This window comes from Aphelocoma coerulescens, unplaced genomic scaffold (assembly GCF_041296385.1).
Source record: "Aphelocoma coerulescens isolate FSJ_1873_10779 unplaced genomic scaffold, UR_Acoe_1.0 HiC_scaffold_72, whole genome shotgun sequence".
Lineage (NCBI taxonomy): Eukaryota > Metazoa > Chordata > Aves > Passeriformes > Corvidae > Aphelocoma > Aphelocoma coerulescens.
In genome coordinates, this window is record NW_027184059.1 from 1,382,536 (window position 1) to 1,402,101 (window position 19,566).

At 57.5% G+C, this 19,566-nt stretch overlaps 2 protein-coding genes across 2 annotated transcripts; one reads left to right on the top strand and one right to left on the bottom strand.

Moving 5' to 3' along the window:
• Positions 1–3,413: 3,413 nt before the first annotated feature.
• On the bottom strand, positions 3,414–5,125 carry LOC138102357 (serine/threonine-protein kinase pim-1-like). Its single transcript, XM_069000045.1, has 4 exons — positions 5,089–5,125; positions 4,407–4,773; positions 3,842–4,018; positions 3,414–3,517 (listed from the first exon to the last, which is right to left on the bottom strand). The coding sequence occupies exons 2-4, from the start codon at positions 4,750–4,752 to the stop codon at positions 3,414–3,416; spliced, it is 627 nt and encodes a 208-aa protein (XP_068856146.1). The 5' UTR covers positions 4,753–4,773; positions 5,089–5,125.
• Positions 5,126–15,774: 10,649 nt separating this feature from the next.
• LOC138102358 (serine/threonine-protein kinase pim-1-like) lies at positions 15,775–17,482 on the top strand. The gene is made up of 4 exons (XM_069000046.1): positions 15,775–15,811; positions 16,127–16,493; positions 16,882–17,058; positions 17,379–17,482. The coding sequence occupies exons 2-4, from the start codon at positions 16,148–16,150 to the stop codon at positions 17,480–17,482; spliced, it is 627 nt and encodes a 208-aa protein (XP_068856147.1). The 5' UTR covers positions 15,775–15,811; positions 16,127–16,147.
• The last annotated feature ends 2,084 nt before the right edge of the window (positions 17,483–19,566 follow it).

Consider the following 19,566-nt stretch of genomic DNA (forward strand, 5'->3'; position numbering starts at 1 on the left):
TATGTACATTGTGGCCTGTGTCAGCTCTTTTCAATGAACAAAATACCCTCATTTATTACATTAAGACCTGGAAATGAAGACAGTCTCCAAGCTATTAACACCTCAAATTGTTCATTGGGAGCAATCTGATGACCAGGGAAATATAGCTACTCCCATACTGTTTTCCATCTTGTCTTCTCTTCTAGCCTCATTCCCTGCTTTTGTTGGTTCAAATTCACAAACGGGGGCTACCGTTTCCATTGGCTCTACTGGACCATGGAATGTTACAGACCACCTGAGGAGGAGGGCCAGAGCCTCACATCTGTCAGTAGCTCCAAGGACGAAGAGGATTCCCAGAGCCCCTGTTTCAGCTGCAGCCACGGTCAATGGAGCTGCAGCCAGACGAGTCAGCTCACATGGTGGTGCAAGGCTTCTCCAGCGTTCGGCAGGTGAGGTCCCCACCAAGGGCTGAGCCTGGGGAACCATCAGATCCCCTCCCCTGGGCTTGTTCCACAGTCCCTTGACATTTGCCTGAGGGAATGAGCAGGGGCCTTCAAGAAACTGGCTTAAGGCCACACGTTTCCATGGCAGCACCAGTTGCTTTCCTTGCTGGCCACCATCAGGCCAGCTACGGCTTTATCGTGATTTCACATCTACCAAAACCCAGTGCTGATCCCAAAATAGGGGTGGAAGGAAATACTGCTCTTTTGGGCAAACAGTGTTGCATGCTGAGTCAGCAAGGAAAGACAGAGAAATAAGTTACACTTAGACTAGGAGCCCAAGAAGAAAGTGAATTAAACAAGTGCCAAGTGGTTTATCTGGGGTATGCACAGAGTAAGACAAAAGCTGTGTGAGAAGGGAGGGAGGGTCTCCCAAGTGCCTTTTGTGGCTGTTGGGGTGCAGTGTTAGAGACAATTGAGTGCAGAATAAATAAGCTGGAAGAAAAGGGGGCAGTGACCATAACTCTGGGGCAGGAATAGGGCCCGTGGTGGGTGGTGAGCCAATTTGCTGGATGCCAGCAGCCACTGGTGACAAGTGTCTCTTGCAGGCAGGAGGTGCAGGATTACGTGCTGTGTGAAGCCACCATTGGGGAAAGCACAACCGCAGAGCCAATAACAGAAACAGTCCTTACTTGTGAGTTTATTGATCTCTCTATAGAAGTATCAGCCAAAGAATTCCCTTTCTGAGTGGAGAAGGTAAGTCTCTGGACTGCAACCTGGCATTTAACAGCACAGCTGAGGAGGGTGTGTGCTTGTGTTAAAGCCCCTCTTTTTACCCTTCCTGAGGCACTTTGTAAAGTGAGTGAGGATGCTTTTAGAGATGAGACTGGTGTTTAACTTCCCCAAAGTAAAATTGCAGTAACAGCTGCACTGCCAAGGGGGATCGTGGCCACTTACAGAGAAATACCAGTTTCTCTGCTCACTATAAAGGGAGATTTTTGAAGATCCTCTAAGGCAGGGTGATGTCTAAACACTGATACTGTAGGGAAGCTGGGGAAAATGGGAATTCCTGTGAATTCCTCAGGCTTACAAGGAAAAACCCATCATCTCCTGTGTCTCTTTGCTTTCTCTGCTGTTGGCATGAATGCTTTATGGTATAGCTATATGGTATAGCTCTGTGCCCCCAATCCTCACCTGCCTCAAAGGACCCCCAGACATCCTGCAGCTGCAGTGATGATAACACTGGGGCAGAGCAGGTGCCCTTTAGTCTCTGGATCCCAACTCCTGCATCATCTTTCCCTCTCCTGCAAGTTGTCTGAAAAAGAGATGTTTCATTATTTGGTTTCTGTAGTTTCAGGCCTCTCCTCTGGTTCCCAGGCTTCCACTGAATCACAGAATCCCTTGAACAGGCAGTTCAGATGTAATTAGAAGCTTTTCAGCTCTCCCTGATTCTGCCTGGCTTCTGCTCAATGCCACACACATTGATTTATCACATACTATAGCACAGCACCTGTTTGGTATCAGTACATCCAGAACTAGTTTCCCAAACTCTCTGGTTTCTTTAAACCATGCAGGAAGCCCAGCACAATGCATAGACAGGAAAGAAGAGCCTAGGCTGATCAGAGCTTTGAAGCCACAGACACCTTGTCCCTGTAGCAAGGGCAGCAGGACACATGTTGCAGATGAACTGCTTTTATGAGGCTGCTAGAGCCAATAAGGTTGTAAGAAATGACTGTACGTGAGTGAAGATCATCTAGTGCTGTTCTGCTCAATAGAGAGACAAAACTAGAGACAAATGCTCTGGATTCCCTTTCTGCTTTAGATCTTGTTCAAGCAGCTGCCTCCTCTCAGGGGCCTATTCCCTCATCTGTATGTGGGAGTGTTTCCCTGTCCCCCAGAGGATGCTGTGGTTTCTAAACATGAAAAGCATCTGCTATAAAGAAAAATCTCCTGGAAGGGTAGAAGCAAATAGAAAGGGTAATAGAGATGGATGAACTTCTGGGGCTGAAAAATGTGAAATGCAGCAGAAGCAGGAGGAGGTCTGTGGCCACTTGAGGTTGTTTTTCCTTGTCTCCCTCCCTTGCTGGACAGGAGGTGCTATGAGCATTCAGGGATTCTTTGTTGGCATAGCAAAGTCTCCAGAAGGCAGCTGGGGAGAAATACCACTCCTTCCACCCAGTGTTCTAAAGCTCTGGGCTACATGGTACAACAAAGTTATCAAGAGTTGCTCTGTTACATAACACAACTCCCGAATGTGAGATGGGGTTAGAGGCTGGTAACACCAGGGGGGTTCCCTTGGAGTCCCTAGGGATCACTTTCTCTGCCGCTCCTTCCTCGGCAGCGGGGGTCTCCTCATGCTCTTTCCCTGCCCCAGTGTGGGAGGCTGAGCCTGCTGGAGCGTGTCTATCTGCCGTAGAGTCTCTTTCAGCATCTGTGCATCCCTGCACAGCTCCTTTAGATGCTGCTGTCCCCTAAATCCAGGCAGACCGGGCTGCATTTGCCTGCTGCCAGTGTGAGGGGAAGAAAGAGCAAGAGTTCATTAGGGCTTGACCTGAAATGATGTTTTGGCGTTTCTGCTTCTTCTCACAGCTTTGGCAGGTGAGCAGCATCTCTGTCCCTGCCGCCTGCTGGCCCTTGGAATGCACACATGAGCCCAGGTATCACTTCTGGTGAACCCAAGTGGCCGCGTCAGTTTGAAAGGGCGGCTGTTGTTTCACTGTTACCTTTCTAGGCTGGTTACAGCTCCTCCTGCCTGTACTACAGCCTGTGCTTGAAGACACAGAACTACCGTCCTGGAGAAAAGGCATCAAAAGCTTGACAAAGGCTGAAGAGAACACTCTGATTACCCCTTTTCCCAAGAGGGTTCTTTAGCTGAAGTTGCTAAACAGGACCAGACTTGACACCCCGGCATGGGTTTGTGGTTGTTTTATTTCTCGAGCCCTCAGTCCTGCATGGGACTCGGTAATCGGGTGCTGCAGAGGCTCTGGCAAGGCATCAAAGACGCCTGCCCCGCACCCAAGGGTGGCGCAAGATCTCCTCCAGCGCTGGCCTGTCCGCAGGGTGCTTGGACAAACACCAGCGGATCAGATGTTGGCACTCTGGGGAGAGAAACCAGAAAGCGCCGGTCACTTGCAGAAGGCTCCTGCCCAGCTGCTCCCGGCGCCTCCAGGGCCCGGGCTATGCTGCGTGTGCTCAGAGCTGTGCCAGCCTCCCGGCTGACTCTGCCCTTTGCGGGACAGTGGCACGGCAGGACACGCGCCACCTCCTTCAGCCAAGCAGGCCACACCGACCACGTCGTCACGGGCTGCCTCCTGCGGCCAGCTCTTGAGGGCAGATGGGCCTCCCGCGCAGCTGCGTGAGGGCCACGCTGGGCTGCGCGGTGCCATCTGCCAAAGCCTGCCTTCTTGAGGCCAGACACCAACCTGGAGAGACCTGCTGCCAGAAGAAGAGCTGCCCCGACACGATGTCACGGTCCTCCTGGAAGGGCATGTTCCCGCAGACCATGACGTACAGCAGCACACCCAGGGACCAGATGGTTGCCGAATGGCCGTGGTAGCAGCCAAGGCAGATCCACTCGGGTGGGCTGTACATGTGTGTTCCTAGGGGAGACAGGTGGCGCTGTCCAGGTGCAGGCTGCTGGCTTCCAGAGCCTGGTGCCAGCCTCCTGGTGGAAGCAGGGGCTGCACCGGTGGCCACAACTTCCCCCCGAGGCCACCGGGCGTTCCCCAGCCAATTGGCCAAAGCCAAGAAACCGTTCTGCAAGGCAAACAAGGCCAGCGGAGCAGCCCAAGCCCTTGCGGGCCTGCCAAGCCGAGCGGCCGGGGCCTGGCTTTGTGGGCAGGGCTGGCAGCTGGCTCCTGGGGCACAGCATCTGCCCCGTGCCAAAGGGCAGGCGGCAGCCGGCTGAATGCCGCAGCCCACAGCCCAGGAGGGAATGGGGCCGTGCAGTGCCTGGCACTGGGAGCAGGGCCTGGCCTGTGGGCTCACCGGCAAATCGCGTGAAGGCCTGCTCCTGGAGGAAGGTGCCGCAACCGAAGTCGATGAGCTTCAGGTCGCCGCTCTCCGGGTCCACGAGGAGATTCTCTGGCTTGATGTCCCGGTGCAGGACGCCGCAGGCGGTGCAGTGCCGCACGGCCTCCAGCACCTGGCAGAAAAGCCAGCGCGCCATCTCCTCGCACAGGAACCCCTGCTCCAGCAGGAAGGCCAGGAGATCCTGCGATGGCTCCGGACGCTCCATCACCAGCAGGAAGCTGTCAGGCAGCTCAAACCAGTCGAGGAGCTGGATGATGTTGTGGCAGCCAGAGCCCACCTTCTCCATGAGCACGATCTCCATGGGAACACGGGTGCCGTCGGGCTGTGAGGAGGAGACAGTGCCTCCAGCAGGCCTGATACTGCCCTGTGGCTCCGCTGCCTCGTGCCTGGGATGCCCCAGTGCCCCCTTGGGCAGCCTCCCTGGTGCTTGGGCTTCCTCCCGCCCAGGGGATGCTTCGGGGGTGCCCCCCTGCCCGGCCCCATCACCAGTGTTTGGCATCCCCGGGCCCGCGATGCTCCGGCTCGCACGCTGAGCCCACGCCCGCTCCCCCCGCCCTGCGCCGCCTCCCGCCCTGGGGCCCCGGCCTTATCCCTGCCCGCCACGCCCCGCTCTGTCGCGGTGGCCCCGCTCACTCACCAGCTCGTACCACCGCAGGACGCTCTCCCGGGCCACGCGTTTGATGGCCACCTGCAAGCCCACGAGAGACGGGGCTGAGCTCAAGCCCTGCCCCGCCCCGCCCCTGGCCCTCCTCCCGCGCCCCGCCGTCTCGGCCACTTTACCGGACTCCCGTCTGAGAGGCGGATGCCCGAGAAAACGGTGCCGAAGCCACCGCTGCCCAGCTGAGGGCCCAGCTGGTACAGCTCCTGCAGCTTCTTCTTTTGCCCTGCGACCGAGACCGAGCCATCAGCCTTGCGCCCAGGGCCCCCCCGGCCAAGTGCCCGCGAGTAAAGCGAGCCGAGCCACCGCGGGCCACGTTGCTCTGACCTGCTTCCTGCTGCGCGCCGGGCAGCGGCCACCGCCTTGCAGCCGTCGGGCAGGGGAGCGGCAGAGCTGGGGCAGGGGAGCGCGCAGAGGCGGCTGCAGGAGCCGGAGGGCAGCGGGGCAGGGCGTCACCGTCGCTGTCCCCGGCGTCGTGGGCTGGACTCTGCTGTTGAGGACTGCCGGGGCTACAGCCCGAGGACTCGCACAGGGGGGTGTCAGGAGCAGCTGCAAACCAGGGAGGGGTTTTTTGAAGCCGTGGCATCAGAAGCACTGGAAACAGCCAGAGACTCTGCTGCTCTCAAGGGCCCTGGCCTGGCCTGTGGATGCCCCTCAAGAGCCCCGAGGGAGCCTCAGACAGCTCCTCAGAAGATCTCACCTGCTACCAGAAAGGCCTTCCTGGTAGTCGGTGGCCGTCTTGGAGCAGCTTCCTGGAGATGGAGGAACCTCCTGGGTCTCTTGAGGGTCATCTCTGCCACCAGGCACGGGCTGTTGCCAGCTGGCACAGCCGGCACAGCGTCCTGGGAGCTGTGGGCCGGCAACTGCTGGCTCCAGCTCACTTGCTGCTCCGCCACCTGCTCCTGAGAAGGCTCCCCTGGATCGGGCTGGGCTCCCACTTGGACTTCTGGGCTTTCCCTGGCCACGTCAGTTGTCAGGGTTGCGCCCGTATTGTTGAAGTCCGTGAGTCCAAGGGAGCTGGGAGACCTGTCCACAGGCTCTGCACCTTCTGCAGGCTGACAGGTCTCACTGAGCGTCTGCGGGGGATAGAAGCTGTCAGAGATAGCGGAGGCTCGTGGCAGGATGGAGGATCTCTGACAGCCTGAGCTTCTTGCCTGGATGGTGGGTCCCTCATGGTGTGCCGTCCTTGCAAGGGTTGAGGCTCTCCCAGGGATGGATAATCTTGCTGGGAGCGGCCTCTTGAAGGGATGGAGGCTCCTGGAGGAGCTGGACGAGCCACAGCAGGGCAGGTGGCCTCGCTTCACCAGCTCCTCCAGTTCTTTCCACAATGCCTGCCACATCCCAGAGCAGAGCGGCACCCATGTCCCATTGCGAGCCCAGAGCAGCAGCATCAGTTCCTGCAGCTCCTGGGCCACTGCCACGCAGGGGCCGCAGCTGCAGGGGCTGTCCAGAGGGCTCGCGGGAGCACGTGGCCGCTTGCGAGGGGTCACCCGAGGCCTGGAGGACCTGGGAGCCACAGGGGCTCCTCGCTTCCTCCGTGAGCCTCTGGGCTGCACCCCCGGGCGCTTGCGCCTCTTCGATGTCCGTGCCTGCCGCCTCCGTGGTTGCCAGTGGCCAACGGCCCACCAGACAGCCACAGTGGCCAGCAGCAGGACAAGCACAATCACCAGGACGCCACCGTCACACATGGCTCCGGCGCATCCCATCGCGACTGCACTGGCAGCTGCAGGTGCTGGCAGTGTTACATAGCGACTGCGCGGTGATGTCACAGTGCTGTGGGCCAGGACAGCCAGGTGACATCCCAGCCCTGCCTCTCGCCAGCGCTCAGCCCCTTTGTGCCGTCACAGCCCTGTGCCCACCTCAGCGCTCTCCAGTGCCACAGGAGGAAGAAAGGGACTCCCTGTGGGCACTTGAGGGCCCTCTGGAGCAGAGTGGGTGGAAGATTCTTGTATAAGTAGGACATAGGGATGAGGAGGGAACAATGGTGGTGTCACCTCCTTGCTTGCAGAGCATGGGACATGGATTGCCCAATGGGACACTGTAAAGTCCTTGGGGAGAGCAAGCCCTGCTCAGCAACATCCAAACCACCCACATGCTATCCACCGCATTCCCATCCTGAATCCAAATCCAACTCTGTCCCACTTCCTGGGAAGAAAATGGATCCTATCCCATTGAAAACCAGTACATCAGCCAGTTCTTCACCCAGCACACCCTGTCCCTGCTCATCTCACATCTGGACACCTGCTCCAGAAGGATTCTGTGAGGGACAGGATCAAAACTCCTCTTAAAATCCTGAAATACAACCTGCAATGCCTTCCCATCACCCATGAGACAGGTGACCTTATGGCAGCAGGATAATCAATCAGTTAGACCAGAATTTCCCTCTGTTATCTCACGCTGCCCACGGCTGACACTGGCACTGTCCTTCCCATCACTTCCCAGTAGTGCCAAGCATGACCTTCTCCACCATTTTTCCTGCTATCAAGATTAGATTAAGAGGGCTGGAGTTTCCTGGAAAGTCCAAGCACTTGCTGTCAAGTCGCATACAGCTGGAGAGCATTGAGCCAGCATGGACCTCCTTGGGCTTTCAGGAGCTTGGGTAGATGATTTAGGGGGTTCCTTCTGGGACATACTGGGATGAATCCCATCCAATGCCACAGCCTCATGGATATTGTTCTGGTCCAAGCTGTCCCCAGCAATCCCAAATGGAAGATCACTGTCCCTCGCACCACTCTGCCTCCTCCATTGGACACCCTTCAGCACCCAGAGAAGCTGGTGGTACTTGGCAGAGCCAGGGTCTGTGGGACAAGGACACTGGCAACAGCTAAAAGCAGAGAGGATGCCCAGAGAGCCCAATTCCCACAGGATTCTGCCATCTTGAGGGGGTCAGCCTGTCCTGAGAAGATGCTTGCCATGGCTTTGGGCATTGCAGTCCTGCTGGCCCTGGTGGGCTGCACAGCCGTGGAGGGCTGAGCTGAGTGTCCGCCACCCACGAAAAGCTGGGAGAAAGACTGCGGACAGGACGTGGGATCCCAGTGACCTCCCGCCCCCAGTGCAAACATGGTGGCCACACCTGTCCTTCCAGTGGCCCCGTAACAACTGGTCTTCCAGTTGCTTCAGTGCCTGGAGGGACCCCTCAATCCCGACAAGGTGCCAAACCCCAGCGTCCTGCCATGGACCTGTCTGGGGGTCTCCACTGAGAGTCCATCCATAAGCAGCTGCTCCAGGAGGTCAAAGAGGAGGCAGTGAGGAGAGCCCAGCAAGGCAGGGAGGGGAGGAGATGAGGGGCTGGGAAGGGAAAGGGAGGACCACGCACTTGGTCTCAGAGGACCAGGCACTGCAGGCTCGGCACTGCTGGCTCTCAGGGTGCCCTGGATGGGCAAGGTGGTGCCAGGTGCCATCCCACCATGTTCCCCGGCTGTTCTCTTGTCCTCACAGCCATGACCTTGGGACAGATGGCTCTGCACATCCTTGTCCTCCTCTTCTGCCAACACAGTTCAGGGAAAATACTTCCACTACTCCACCTCAGTAAGGGTCCCAGGTGGCTCCATGCTGCTCAGGGTGCTGGAGGTGGTGGCAGAGGAGAACCCTGAAACCTTTAGGTGAGAGCCAGAGGGGCTGTGGCAGTGGGGTTGGGCATCCCACCACCCAGCCTGGAGCCCACTCCATCTTCCTGGCTACTTCCAAACGTCCTGGGGCCCCATGGTTGTGGTCTCCATCCACGAGCTGGCTTCCAGCATGGATGACAGGACATACTGGCAGTGCCACAGTGCTGGGGACACCCTCGATGAAGATGGGTGGCCCAGGGTGGCCACCAGCTGGGGAGCGTATCCAGGCCATCTTCAGCTCCTACTGATGCCACTGAAAGACACTGGGAGCCGCCATGGAGCAAGGAAGTGTCATTCCAGCATGTCCCTGGGTATCTCTGTGTGACCCTGGGAGTGGCAGACAGTGCCACAAAGTAGGAGGTCCCTTGTATCCCCAGCTTCCAGGGCAGGGAAAACAAGGAGGTATTGTTCCTACAGTCCCACCCTGGCCTAACTGGAGGGGGAAGCCAGTACAAGACACCAAGAGCCCCTAGGACACAGGTGGCAGGGATCCAGCAGATGACCCTGCACCAGATTGGCTTGTGGGGCCAGGGTGGAGGATTTGGGTTATAAACCTCAGGGATCAAGGGGACCCCCAGGATCCAGGGGACGGGGTGGGCAGCACAGAGCAGAGCCGATCGAAACCGCGATGGGGAAGGGATCAGTGCCATCTGCAGGGCAGAAGGACACTGGACGCGGGAGTGACCGCAGAGCCACCGTTTGATGGAAATGGATTGGTAGGGGTGTCAGGGGCTCCCATCGTACCAGGGACTCACCACACTGGGGCCCTTGCTAACAGGCAGGGTTGGTGCAGACAGAGAGCAAGTCAGTTCCCTGGGACACACGGGACCTCTCGATCCACTTGCAACTTTAGGCCTAAGGGGGGAAAGTGTCAAGAAGTTCTTTGATTATTCAGGGACCAAGTGGGATAGAGAAGCAGCTGCATTTTATTCAACCACTATTGGTAAATGCGGGGGATAGGTTTGAAAGGCATGAATTTCTGTTTCTTCCTGATTGTGATTGTAATTTACTGGGAAGGGATTTGATGGCTAAACTGGGAATGTAAATTACTATTGTGAAAGGTGATAAGGAAGCTACCACTGCTGTAACTGTCTGTCAAATGCCTGAGAAGACCTATGCTGAAGTAGACCCAGGGAAATGTGGAAAATTAGATATGGAACCTCTCCAAATCACTTTGAAGCCACCAGGACAAGTGGTGTTTAAAAAGCAATACCCTCTTTCAGGAGGGAAGGAAGGGGTTACAGCCTTTTACTGAGTCCCTGTTAAAGGCAGGTCTTTTGGAGCCACGGATGTTTCCCTATAACACTGCTATCCTTCAAGGTGAGAACCTGGCAGAATTTTAAAGTGTTAAAAAGCAGATGAACTGAGGCTCCTGCCCTAGCCCTTCCAAACAGGGAAGAAGTATTTGCATTTTATGTGGATGTTGAACAGGACCACGCCAGAGGAGTTCTAGTGCAAGAACACCACGGGGCGGTACTTGAAGACCGATGGCCCGTTCTTCTGAAATGTTAGACCCCTCGGCGAGGGGTGGCCCCATCGTTTGCAAAATTGTGCAGCCACGGTTTTCATGGTAACTGAGGACGGCAGGAGGCTCTCTAACCCTTAAGCTTCACATCAAGTTAAGGCTTTGTTGACCAAAAGAGCCTCTCATGGAACAGGAGGATTTAGAATTAAGTAGGGGGGAAGGGTTTAACCCCACCTCCTGTTTAACTGGTCCCGAGGGAGGAGACCTGAAGGAAACTCATGACTGGATTCAGGTAATAGATCTCCAGATGCCGAGGAGATATTAAATTATCCCCCTTGGAATTAATGTTTGGGATTTTTCTTTTTCTGGAGCAGTAAATCAGGATGTTGATGGGAAGTCTCTGGTTCTGTTCCCAACAGGGCAGCCATTTGGCGCAGTCCAGGAATGCGGCATCAGAGTCCATGGAGGTGTAGGACAGATCTTTCCCTCTCCCACTCCCCACTGCCACCAGCTCCCCCTGGGCAACGAGGGGGCTCCCGGCTGAGCGAGGGCAGCGCGAACGTGCAGCAGCTCAAGGATCCGCTCCCTGCGCACTTCCCGGGACAGGGCTGCCCTGGGCCTTGGCATGGACGCCCTTCTCTGCTCGGCGTGACCCTCCTGCCTCAGCCTCGCTCAATTCGATTCATGTGCCTCCCGTGAGGGACACCCTCCACACAGATCCTGCTTCTGATTCCTTGGATCCACAGCGCTGTTTTTCCTGGATTTCAGCCACGGCTTCCCCTGTGTAAAGGATAGGGATACATAGGAGGAGTGTGTTGGGCTCCCCTCCACCACTGTTAGTGGTTTCAGGCCCCCAAGAGCTCTTGTGTCTCCCTTTTTCCCAACAATATCCCTCCATCCCCTCCTTCCCGACGCTTCCCCTCAGCAGCACCGAGCCTTTTCCCCGCCCTTTTTCCCCTCAGCGCTGGCCCCGCCCCCGCTCAGACCACGCCCCCTCGGCGCCGCTGAGGCCTTGGCCACGCCCACCGTCCTGGTGGGACCGGCTCCCCGCCCTCCCTTCCCTAATTAGCGCCCTTAGTTCGTCCCTCGTTAATACGTCACTAATTAGGCCCCTGGCGGCCAAGAGCAGGGGTTTGGAGGAGCTCTGTGGGACACCCTGGCTGCGTGGGGCAGACCAGAGACGCCCAGTGTTGTCCCTCCACTCAGGGCAGGGATTCGGGGCACCGCGGCCACCCGGGGAAGATGCTCCGTTGCCAGCCCACACCTCCACGAAAGGGAGAGGAGGAAAGCAGGGTGCCAGAGACACAGAACCCCTCAAGACTTCCCCAGCTGGGTCTTCTCCGCCCCGCCCCTTCCAGCTGTATGCCGTGTTTACAGGAGCTCAGAAAGAGGAAAAAAAAAGAGAAACGAGCTCCACAGTGAATTCCTGAAAGAAAAATCCATCAATGGCCAGGAGACTCCTGTGGCTCCTTCCTGAAAATCAGGGCTGTGGGGAACAGGGTGCAGGGTGTCCCAGGACACAGAGCTGGACACTGATCCCTCCTGGATCTCCTTGGCACCCCTGTCCCAGGCAAGGATGGTACTGAATATCCTCTTGGAGCTGTCCCAGGAAGGTCCCTGCTCCCTGGCGCAGGATGGGAGGGGTAGAGGTGGTCCTCTCACACTCATCCCACTCATTCCCCCCTGCCCTGACTTTGCCCCTGGGGTGCTCACCCCCCTTTTTAGGGTGTCCAGCCCTGTTCTCATGGGGAACCTTGGGCACCCATGAGCATAACCAACCTTTCTGGGAGGCTGGGAGCACTGGTGAGGGAGGGGGCTGTTTCTGGTGACCTGGAACTTGGCTCCTGCTGTGAGCCAGCGGCTTTCTGCCTGCTGGGCTGGGGGAACACCCTCTCTGAGCTCTGTGACAGCCCCAGCCCCACACCCACTCCTTGCCACAGCTCCTCCCAGACAGCATCTGCTACGGACATGTCCCCTGCTACTGTCCTTTGGCCAGGGGCCTTGTGGCTCATGCCAGACCCTTCTTCCTCCCCAGGGAGCCTCCTCCCAGGTAAGGGGGGAGCCCCCCACAGCCCAGGACTCTCCAGCTCAGCCCCCCTGGAGCCAGGCCGCCGTCTGAGTCCCACGTGCCCTGAGCCAAGTGGGGACTGGTGGCCGTCTTGGCCACAGTGACCACAGATAAATCGACTTTCCAACCTCTGACAAGAGGAAAAGGGCCAGCAAAACCTCAGTTCGGGGCATGAGGAGAGCAGACTTCAGACTGCTCAGGGAACTGGTAAGCAGGGTCTCCAGGGACAATGCTTTTGCAGGTGCTGGGGTCCATCAGTGCTGGTCAATTTTGAAACATCACCTCCTAAGGGCACAGGAGTAGGAGAGTCCCAAATGTCGGAATCCAAGCAGACGAGGCAGAAGGCATCTTCTCTGGGAAAGAGGATGGAAAAGAAAGCTGTGTGCCCAGTGGAAGCAAGGTCAGCAGAAGAATACAGATGTCAGGAAAATTAATCCACAAACACCACAGGTTTATGTCCAAACAAGAGACAGAGCAATCCTGTTACTTTATTCGAATAAAGGGAGAGGCCATGGGCATTTCCCATGGGATCTCTCAAATTGTTAGAGGACGCAGCTTCCTTTTTCTCCTGATTTCCCGGCTGCATTTTCCTCTCTCCTTCCCCACTGGCTGAGGTACTTGAGAGGTACAGACTTCCCGAATGGCTTAATACAAACCCCCTTTCTAATGTGCACCCCCCACCCTCATTCTTTTCCTTGTGTCTCTGTTCTTTTTCTCTAAATCCAGGGATTAGCAGAGTCTTGAGTGAGTAACAGTCTGTGTCAATTAGTGGAATTCCTATGGAATTTATGGTTCCTCCCTTTGCTTCTTTCACCTATCAGTATCTGGCTTTATCTACCATCATGCCCACAGATAGTTTGTAAAGACACCTCCTCCTCATTCCTTCCACAGAGATGTCTCTTGCCACTGTAGGGAGAACTTTGGTGCAGTGAAAGCTCAGCTGGAGAGGAAGGTGGCCAGAAGTGTGGGGCACAATAAAGAGTGTTTTTAAATATATTAATGGAAAAAAACATTGTAGAAATAACATTGTCCCCTTCCAGGATGTGGATGGTCACCTCACAAACAGGGACAGGGACACAGCACAGGTGTTTAATGCATTCTTTGCCTCTGTCTTCAACACTCCTCCCTCCCTTCCCAGTGGAAAACATGCACTGTACCAAGGGACACTGCAAAATCCTTGAAGAGGGCAAGCCCTGCTCAGCAGAAACCAAACCACTCATGTTTGATCCACAGCATTCCCATCATGAATCTGAACCCAGCGTGTGCCAGCAATTGGGAAAAAAGGAGCCCTATGCCCGTCAAAACCAGAGCAGTGGGAGCACTATGAGCACTCCTTGGGAAATCCTGACTTATTTAGAACAGAGGCAACGCAGAAGTCGGTGAGCTGTTACAGAAAACTCTTCCTGCCCTCGACAGCCAGTTCAGGAGAGCTCCCCAGAGACACAGGAACTTCAACTCCCTTTGTCTCTGGAAGATTTCTCAGGCACAGAGAGTGTTTCCAGTTGGTACTGCTGCAGTGTCCTGGGAGCCATGGGCTTGACACTGGTGGCAGCAGCACTCTTCCTGATGTGCCACTTGCTGCAGGGAATGACTCACTGCAGCAGGCTGAGCTGTTCTTACTGCCAGGCTTTTTCTGGCCATGTGCATCTTTAGAGATGCGCTGGTTCTGCTGATCCCTGAGGTGGGCACAGGGCTGTGACGGCACAAAGGGGCTGAGCGCTGGCGAGAGGCAGGGCTGGGATGTCACCCGGCTGTCCTGGCCCACAGCACTGTGACATCACCGCGCAGTCGCTATGTAACACTGCCAGCACCTGCAGCTGCCAGTGCAGTCGCGATGGGACGCGCCGGAGCCATGTGTGACGGTGGCGTCCTGGTGATTGTGCTTGTCCTGCTGCTGGCCACTGTGGCTGTCTGGTGGGCCGTTGGCCACTGGCAACCACGGAGGCGGCAGGCACGGACATCGAAGAGGCGCAAGCGCCCGGGGGTGCAGCCCAGAGGCTCACGGAGGAAGCGAGGAGCCCCTGTGGCTCCCAGGTCCTCCAGGCCTCGGGTGACCCCTCGCAAGCGGCCACGTGCTCCCGCGAGCCCTCTGGACAGCCCCTGCAGCTGCGGCCCCTGCGTGGCAGTGGCCCAGGAGCTGCAGGAACTGATGCTGCTGCTCTGGGCTCGCAATGGGACATGGGTGCCGCTCTGCTCTGGGATGTGGCAGGCATTGTGGAAAGAACTGGAGGAGCTGGTGAAGCGAGGCCACCTGCCCTGCTGTGGCTCGTCCAGCTCCTCCAGGAGCCTCCATCCCTTCAAGAGGCCGCTCCCAGCAAGATTATCCATCCCTGGGAGAGCCTCAACCCTTGCAAGGACGGCACACCATGAGGGACCCACCATCCAGGCAAGAAGCTCAGGCTGTCAGAGATCCTCCATCCTGCCACGAGCCTCCGCTATCTCTGACAGCTTCTATCCCCCGCAGACGCTCAGTGAGACCTGTCAGCCTGCAGAAGGTGCAGAGCCTGTGGACAGGTCTCCCAGCTCCCTTGGACTCACGGACTTCAACAATACGGGCGCAACCCTGACAACTGACGTGGCCAGGGAAAGCCCAGAAGTCCAAGTGGGAGCCCAGCCCGATCCAGGGGAGCCTTCTCAGGAGCAGGTGGCGGAGCAGCAAGTGAGCTGGAGCCAGCAGTTGCCGGCCCACAGCTCCCAGGACGCTGTGCCGGCTGTGCCAGCTGGCAACAGCCCGTGCCTGGTGGCAGAGATGACCCTCAAGAGACCCAGGAGGTTCCTCCATCTCCAGGAAGCTGCTCCAAGACGGCCACCGACTACCAGGAAGGCCTTTCTGGTAGCAGGTGAGATCTTCTGAGGAGCTGTCTGAGGCTCCCTCGGGGCTCTTGAGGGGCATCCACAGGCCAGGCCAGGGCCCTTGAGAGCAGCAGAGTCTCTGGCTGTTTCCAGTGCTTCTGATGCCACGGCTTCAAAAAACCCCTCCCTGGTTTGCAGCTGCTCCTGACACCCCCCTGTGCGAGTCCTCGGGCTGTAGCCCCGGCAGTCCTCAACAGCAGAGTCCAGCCCACGACGCCGGGGACAGCGACGGTGACGCCCTGCCCCGCTGCCCTCCGGCTCCTGCAGCCGCCTCTGCGCGCTCCCCTGCCCCAGCTCTGCCGCTCCCCTGCCCGACGGCTGCAAGGCGGTGGCCGCTGCCCGGCGCGCAGCAGGAAGCAGGTCAGAGCAACGTGGCCCGCGGTGGCTCGGCTCGCTTTACTCGCGGGCACTTGGCCGGGGGGGCCCTGGGCGCAAGGCTGATGGCTCGGTCTCGGTCGCAGGGCAAAAGAAGAAGCTGCAGGAGCTGTACCAGCTGGGCCCTCAGCTGGGCAGCGGTGGCTTCGGCACCGTTTTCTCGGGCATCCGCCTCTCAGACGGGAGTCCGGTAAAGTGGCCGAGACGGCGGGGCGCGGGAGGAGGGCCAGGGGCGGGGCGGGGCAGGGCTTGAGCTCAGCCCCGTCTCTCGTGGGCTTGCAGGTGGCCATCAAACGCGTGGCCCGGGAGAGCGTCCTGCGGTGGTACGAGCTGGTGAGTGAGCGGGGCCACCGCGACAGAGCGGGGCGTGGCGGGCAGGGATAAGGCCGGGGCCCCAGGGCGGGAGGCGGCGCAGGGCGGGGGGAGCGGGCGTGGGCTCAGCGTGCGAGCCGGAGCATCGCGGGCCCGGGGATGCCAAACACTGGTGATGGGGCCGGGCAGGGGGGCACCCCCGAAGCATCCCCTGGGCGGGAGGAAGCCCAAGCACCAGGGAGGCTGCCCAAGGGGGCACTGGGGCATCCCAGGCACGAGGCAGCGGAGCCACAGGGCAGTATCAGGCCTGCTGGAGGCACTGTCTCCTCCTCACAGCCCGACGGCACCCGTGTTCCCATGGAGATCGTGCTCATGGAGAAGGTGGGCTCTGGCTGCCACAACATCATCCAGCTCCTCGACTGGTTTGAGCTGCCTGACAGCTTCCTGCTGGTGATGGAGCGTCCGGAGCCATCGCAGGATCTCCTGGCCTTCCTGCTGGAGCAGGGGTTCCTGTGCGAGGAGATGGCGCGCTGGCTTTTCTGCCAGGTGCTGGAGGCCGTGCGGCACTGCACCGCCTGCGGCGTCCTGCACCGGGACATCAAGCCAGAGAATCTCCTCGTGGACCCGGAGAGCGGCGACCTGAAGCTCATCGACTTCGGTTGCGGCACCTTCCTCCAGGAGCAGGCCTTCACGCGATTTGCCGGTGAGCCCACAGGCCAGGCCCTGCTCCCAGTGCCAGGCACTGCACGGCCCCATTCCCTCCTGGGCTGTGGGCTGCGGCATTCAGCCGGCTGCCGCCTGCCCTTTGGCACGGGGCAGATGCTGTGCCCCAGGAGCCAGCTGCCAGCCCTGCCCACAAAGCCAGGCCCCGGCCGCTCGGCTTGGCAGGCCCGCAAGGGCTTGGGCTGCTCCGCTGGCCTTGTTTGCCTTGCAGAACGGTTTCTTGGCTTTGGCCAATTGGCTGGGGAACGCCCGGTGGCCTCGGGGGGAAGTTGTGGCCACCGGTGCAGCCCCTGCTTCCGCCAGGAGGCTGGCACCAGGCTCTGGAAGCCAGCAGCCTGCACCTGGACAGCGCCACCTGTCTCCCCTAGGAACACACATGTACAGCCCACCCGAGTGGATCTGCCTTGGCTGCTACCACGGCCATTCGGCAACCATCTGGTCCCTGGGTGTGCTGCTGTACGTCATGGTCTGCGGGAACATGCCCTTCCAGGAGGACCGTGACATCGTGTCGGGGCAGCTCTTCTTCTGGCAGCAGGTCTCTCCAGGTTGGTGTCTGGCCTCAAGAAGGCAGGCTTTGGCAGATGGCACCGGCCCAGCGTGGCCCTCACGCAGCTGCGCGGGAGGCCCATCTGCCCTCAAGAGCTGGCCGCAGGAGGCAGCCCGTGACGACGTGGTCGGTGTGGCCTGCTTGGCTGAAGGAGGTGGCGCGTGTCCTGCCGTGCCACTGTCCCGCAAAGGGCAGAGTCAGCCGGGAGGCTGGCACAGCTCTGAGCACACGCAGCATAGCCCGGGCCCTGGAGGCGCCGGGAGCAGCTGGGCAGGAGCCTTCTGCAAGTGACCGGCGCTTTCTGGTTTCTCTCCCCAGAGTGCCAACATCTGATCCGCTGGTGTTTGTCCAAGCACCCTGCGGACAGGCCAGCGCTGGAGGAGATCTTGCGCCACCCTTGGGTGCGGGGCAGGCGTCTTTGATGCCTTGCCAGAGCCTCTGCAGCACCCGATTACCGAGTCCCATGCAGGACTGAGGGCTCGAGAAATAAAACAACCACAAACCCATGCCGGGGTGTCAAGTCTGGTCCTGTTTAGCAACTTCAGCTAAAGAACCCTCTTGGGAAAAGGGGTAATCAGAGTGTTCTCTTCAGCCTTTGTCAAGCTTTTGATGCCTTTTCTCCAGGACGGTAGTTCTGTGTCTTCAAGCACAGGCTGTAGTACAGGCAGGAGGAGCTGTAACCAGCCTAGAAAGGTAACAGTGAAACAACAGCCGCCCTTTCAAACTGACGCGGCCACTTGGGTTCACCAGAAGTGATACCTGGGCTCATGTGTGCATTCCAAGGGCCAGCAGGCGGCAGGGACAGAGATGCTGCTCACCTGCCAAAGCTGTGAGAAGAAGCAGAAACGCCAAAACATCATTTCAGGTCAAGCCCTAATGAACTCTTGCTCTTTCTTCCCCTCACACTGGCAGCAGGCAAATGCAGCCCGGTCTGCCTGGATTTAGGGGACAGCAGCATCTAAAGGAGCTGTGCAGGGATGCACAGATGCTGAAAGAGACTCTACGGCAGATAGACACGCTCCAGCAGGCTCAGCCTCCCACACTGGGGCAGGGAAAGAGCATGAGGAGACCCCCGCTGCCGAGGAAGGAGCGGCAGAGAAAGTGATCCCTAGGGACTCCAAGGGAACCCCCCTGGTGTTACCAGCCTCTAACCCCATCTCACATTCGGGAGTTGTGTTATGTAACAGAGCAACTCTTGATAACTTTGTTGTACCATGTAGCCCAGAGCTTTAGAACACTGGGTGGAAGGAGTGGTATTTCTCCCCAGCTGCCTTCTGGAGACTTTGCTATGCCAACAAAGAATCCCTGAATGCTCATAGCACCTCCTGTCCAGCAAGGGAGGGAGACAAGGAAAAACAACCTCAAGTGGCCACAGACCTCCTCCTGCTTCTGCTGCATTTCACATTTTTCAGCCCCAGAAGTTCATCCATCTCTATTACCCTTTCTATTTGCTTCTACCCTTCCAGGAGATTTTTCTTTATAGCAGATGCTTTTCATGTTTAGAAACCACAGCATCCTCTGGGGGACAGGGAAACACTCCCACATACAGATGAGGGAATAGGCCCCTGAGAGGAGGCAGCTGCTTGAACAAGATCTAAAGCAGAAAGGGAATCCAGAGCATTTGTCTCTAGTTTTGTCTCTCTATTGAGCAGAACAGCACTAGATGATCTTCACTCACGTACAGTCATTTCTTACAACCTTATTGGCTCTAGCAGCCTCATAAAAGCAGTTCATCTGCAACATGTGTCCTGCTGCCCTTGCTACAGGGACAAGGTGTCTGTGGCTTCAAAGCTCTGATCAGCCTAGGCTCTTCTTTCCTGTCTATGCATTGTGCTGGGCTTCCTGCATGGTTTAAAGAAACCAGAGAGTTTGGGAAACTAGTTCTGGATGTACTGATACCAAACAGGTGCTGTGCTATAGTATGTGATAAATCAATGTGTGTGGCATTGAGCAGAAGCCAGGCAGAATCAGGGAGAGCTGAAAAGCTTCTAATTACATCTGAACTGCCTGTTCAAGGGATTCTGTGATTCAGTGGAAGCCTGGGAACCAGAGGAGAGGCCTGAAACTACAGAAACCAAATAATGAAACATCTCTTTTTCAGACAACTTGCAGGAGAGGGAAAGATGATGCAGGAGTTGGGATCCAGAGACTAAAGGGCACCTGCTCTGCCCCAGTGTTATCATCACTGCAGCTGCAGGATGTCTGGGGGTCCTTTGAGGCAGGTGAGGATTGGGGGCACAGAGCTATACCATATAGCTATACCATAAAGCATTCATGCCAACAGCAGAGAAAGCAAAGAGACACAGGAGATGATGGGTTTTTCCTTGTAAGCCTGAGGAATTCACAGGAATTCCCATTTTCCCCAGCTTCCCTACAGTATCAGTGTTTAGACATCACCCTGCCTTAGAGGATCTTCAAAAATCTCCCTTTATAGTGAGCAGAGAAACTGGTATTTCTCTGTAAGTGGCCACGATCCCCCTTGGCAGTGCAGCTGTTACTGCAATTT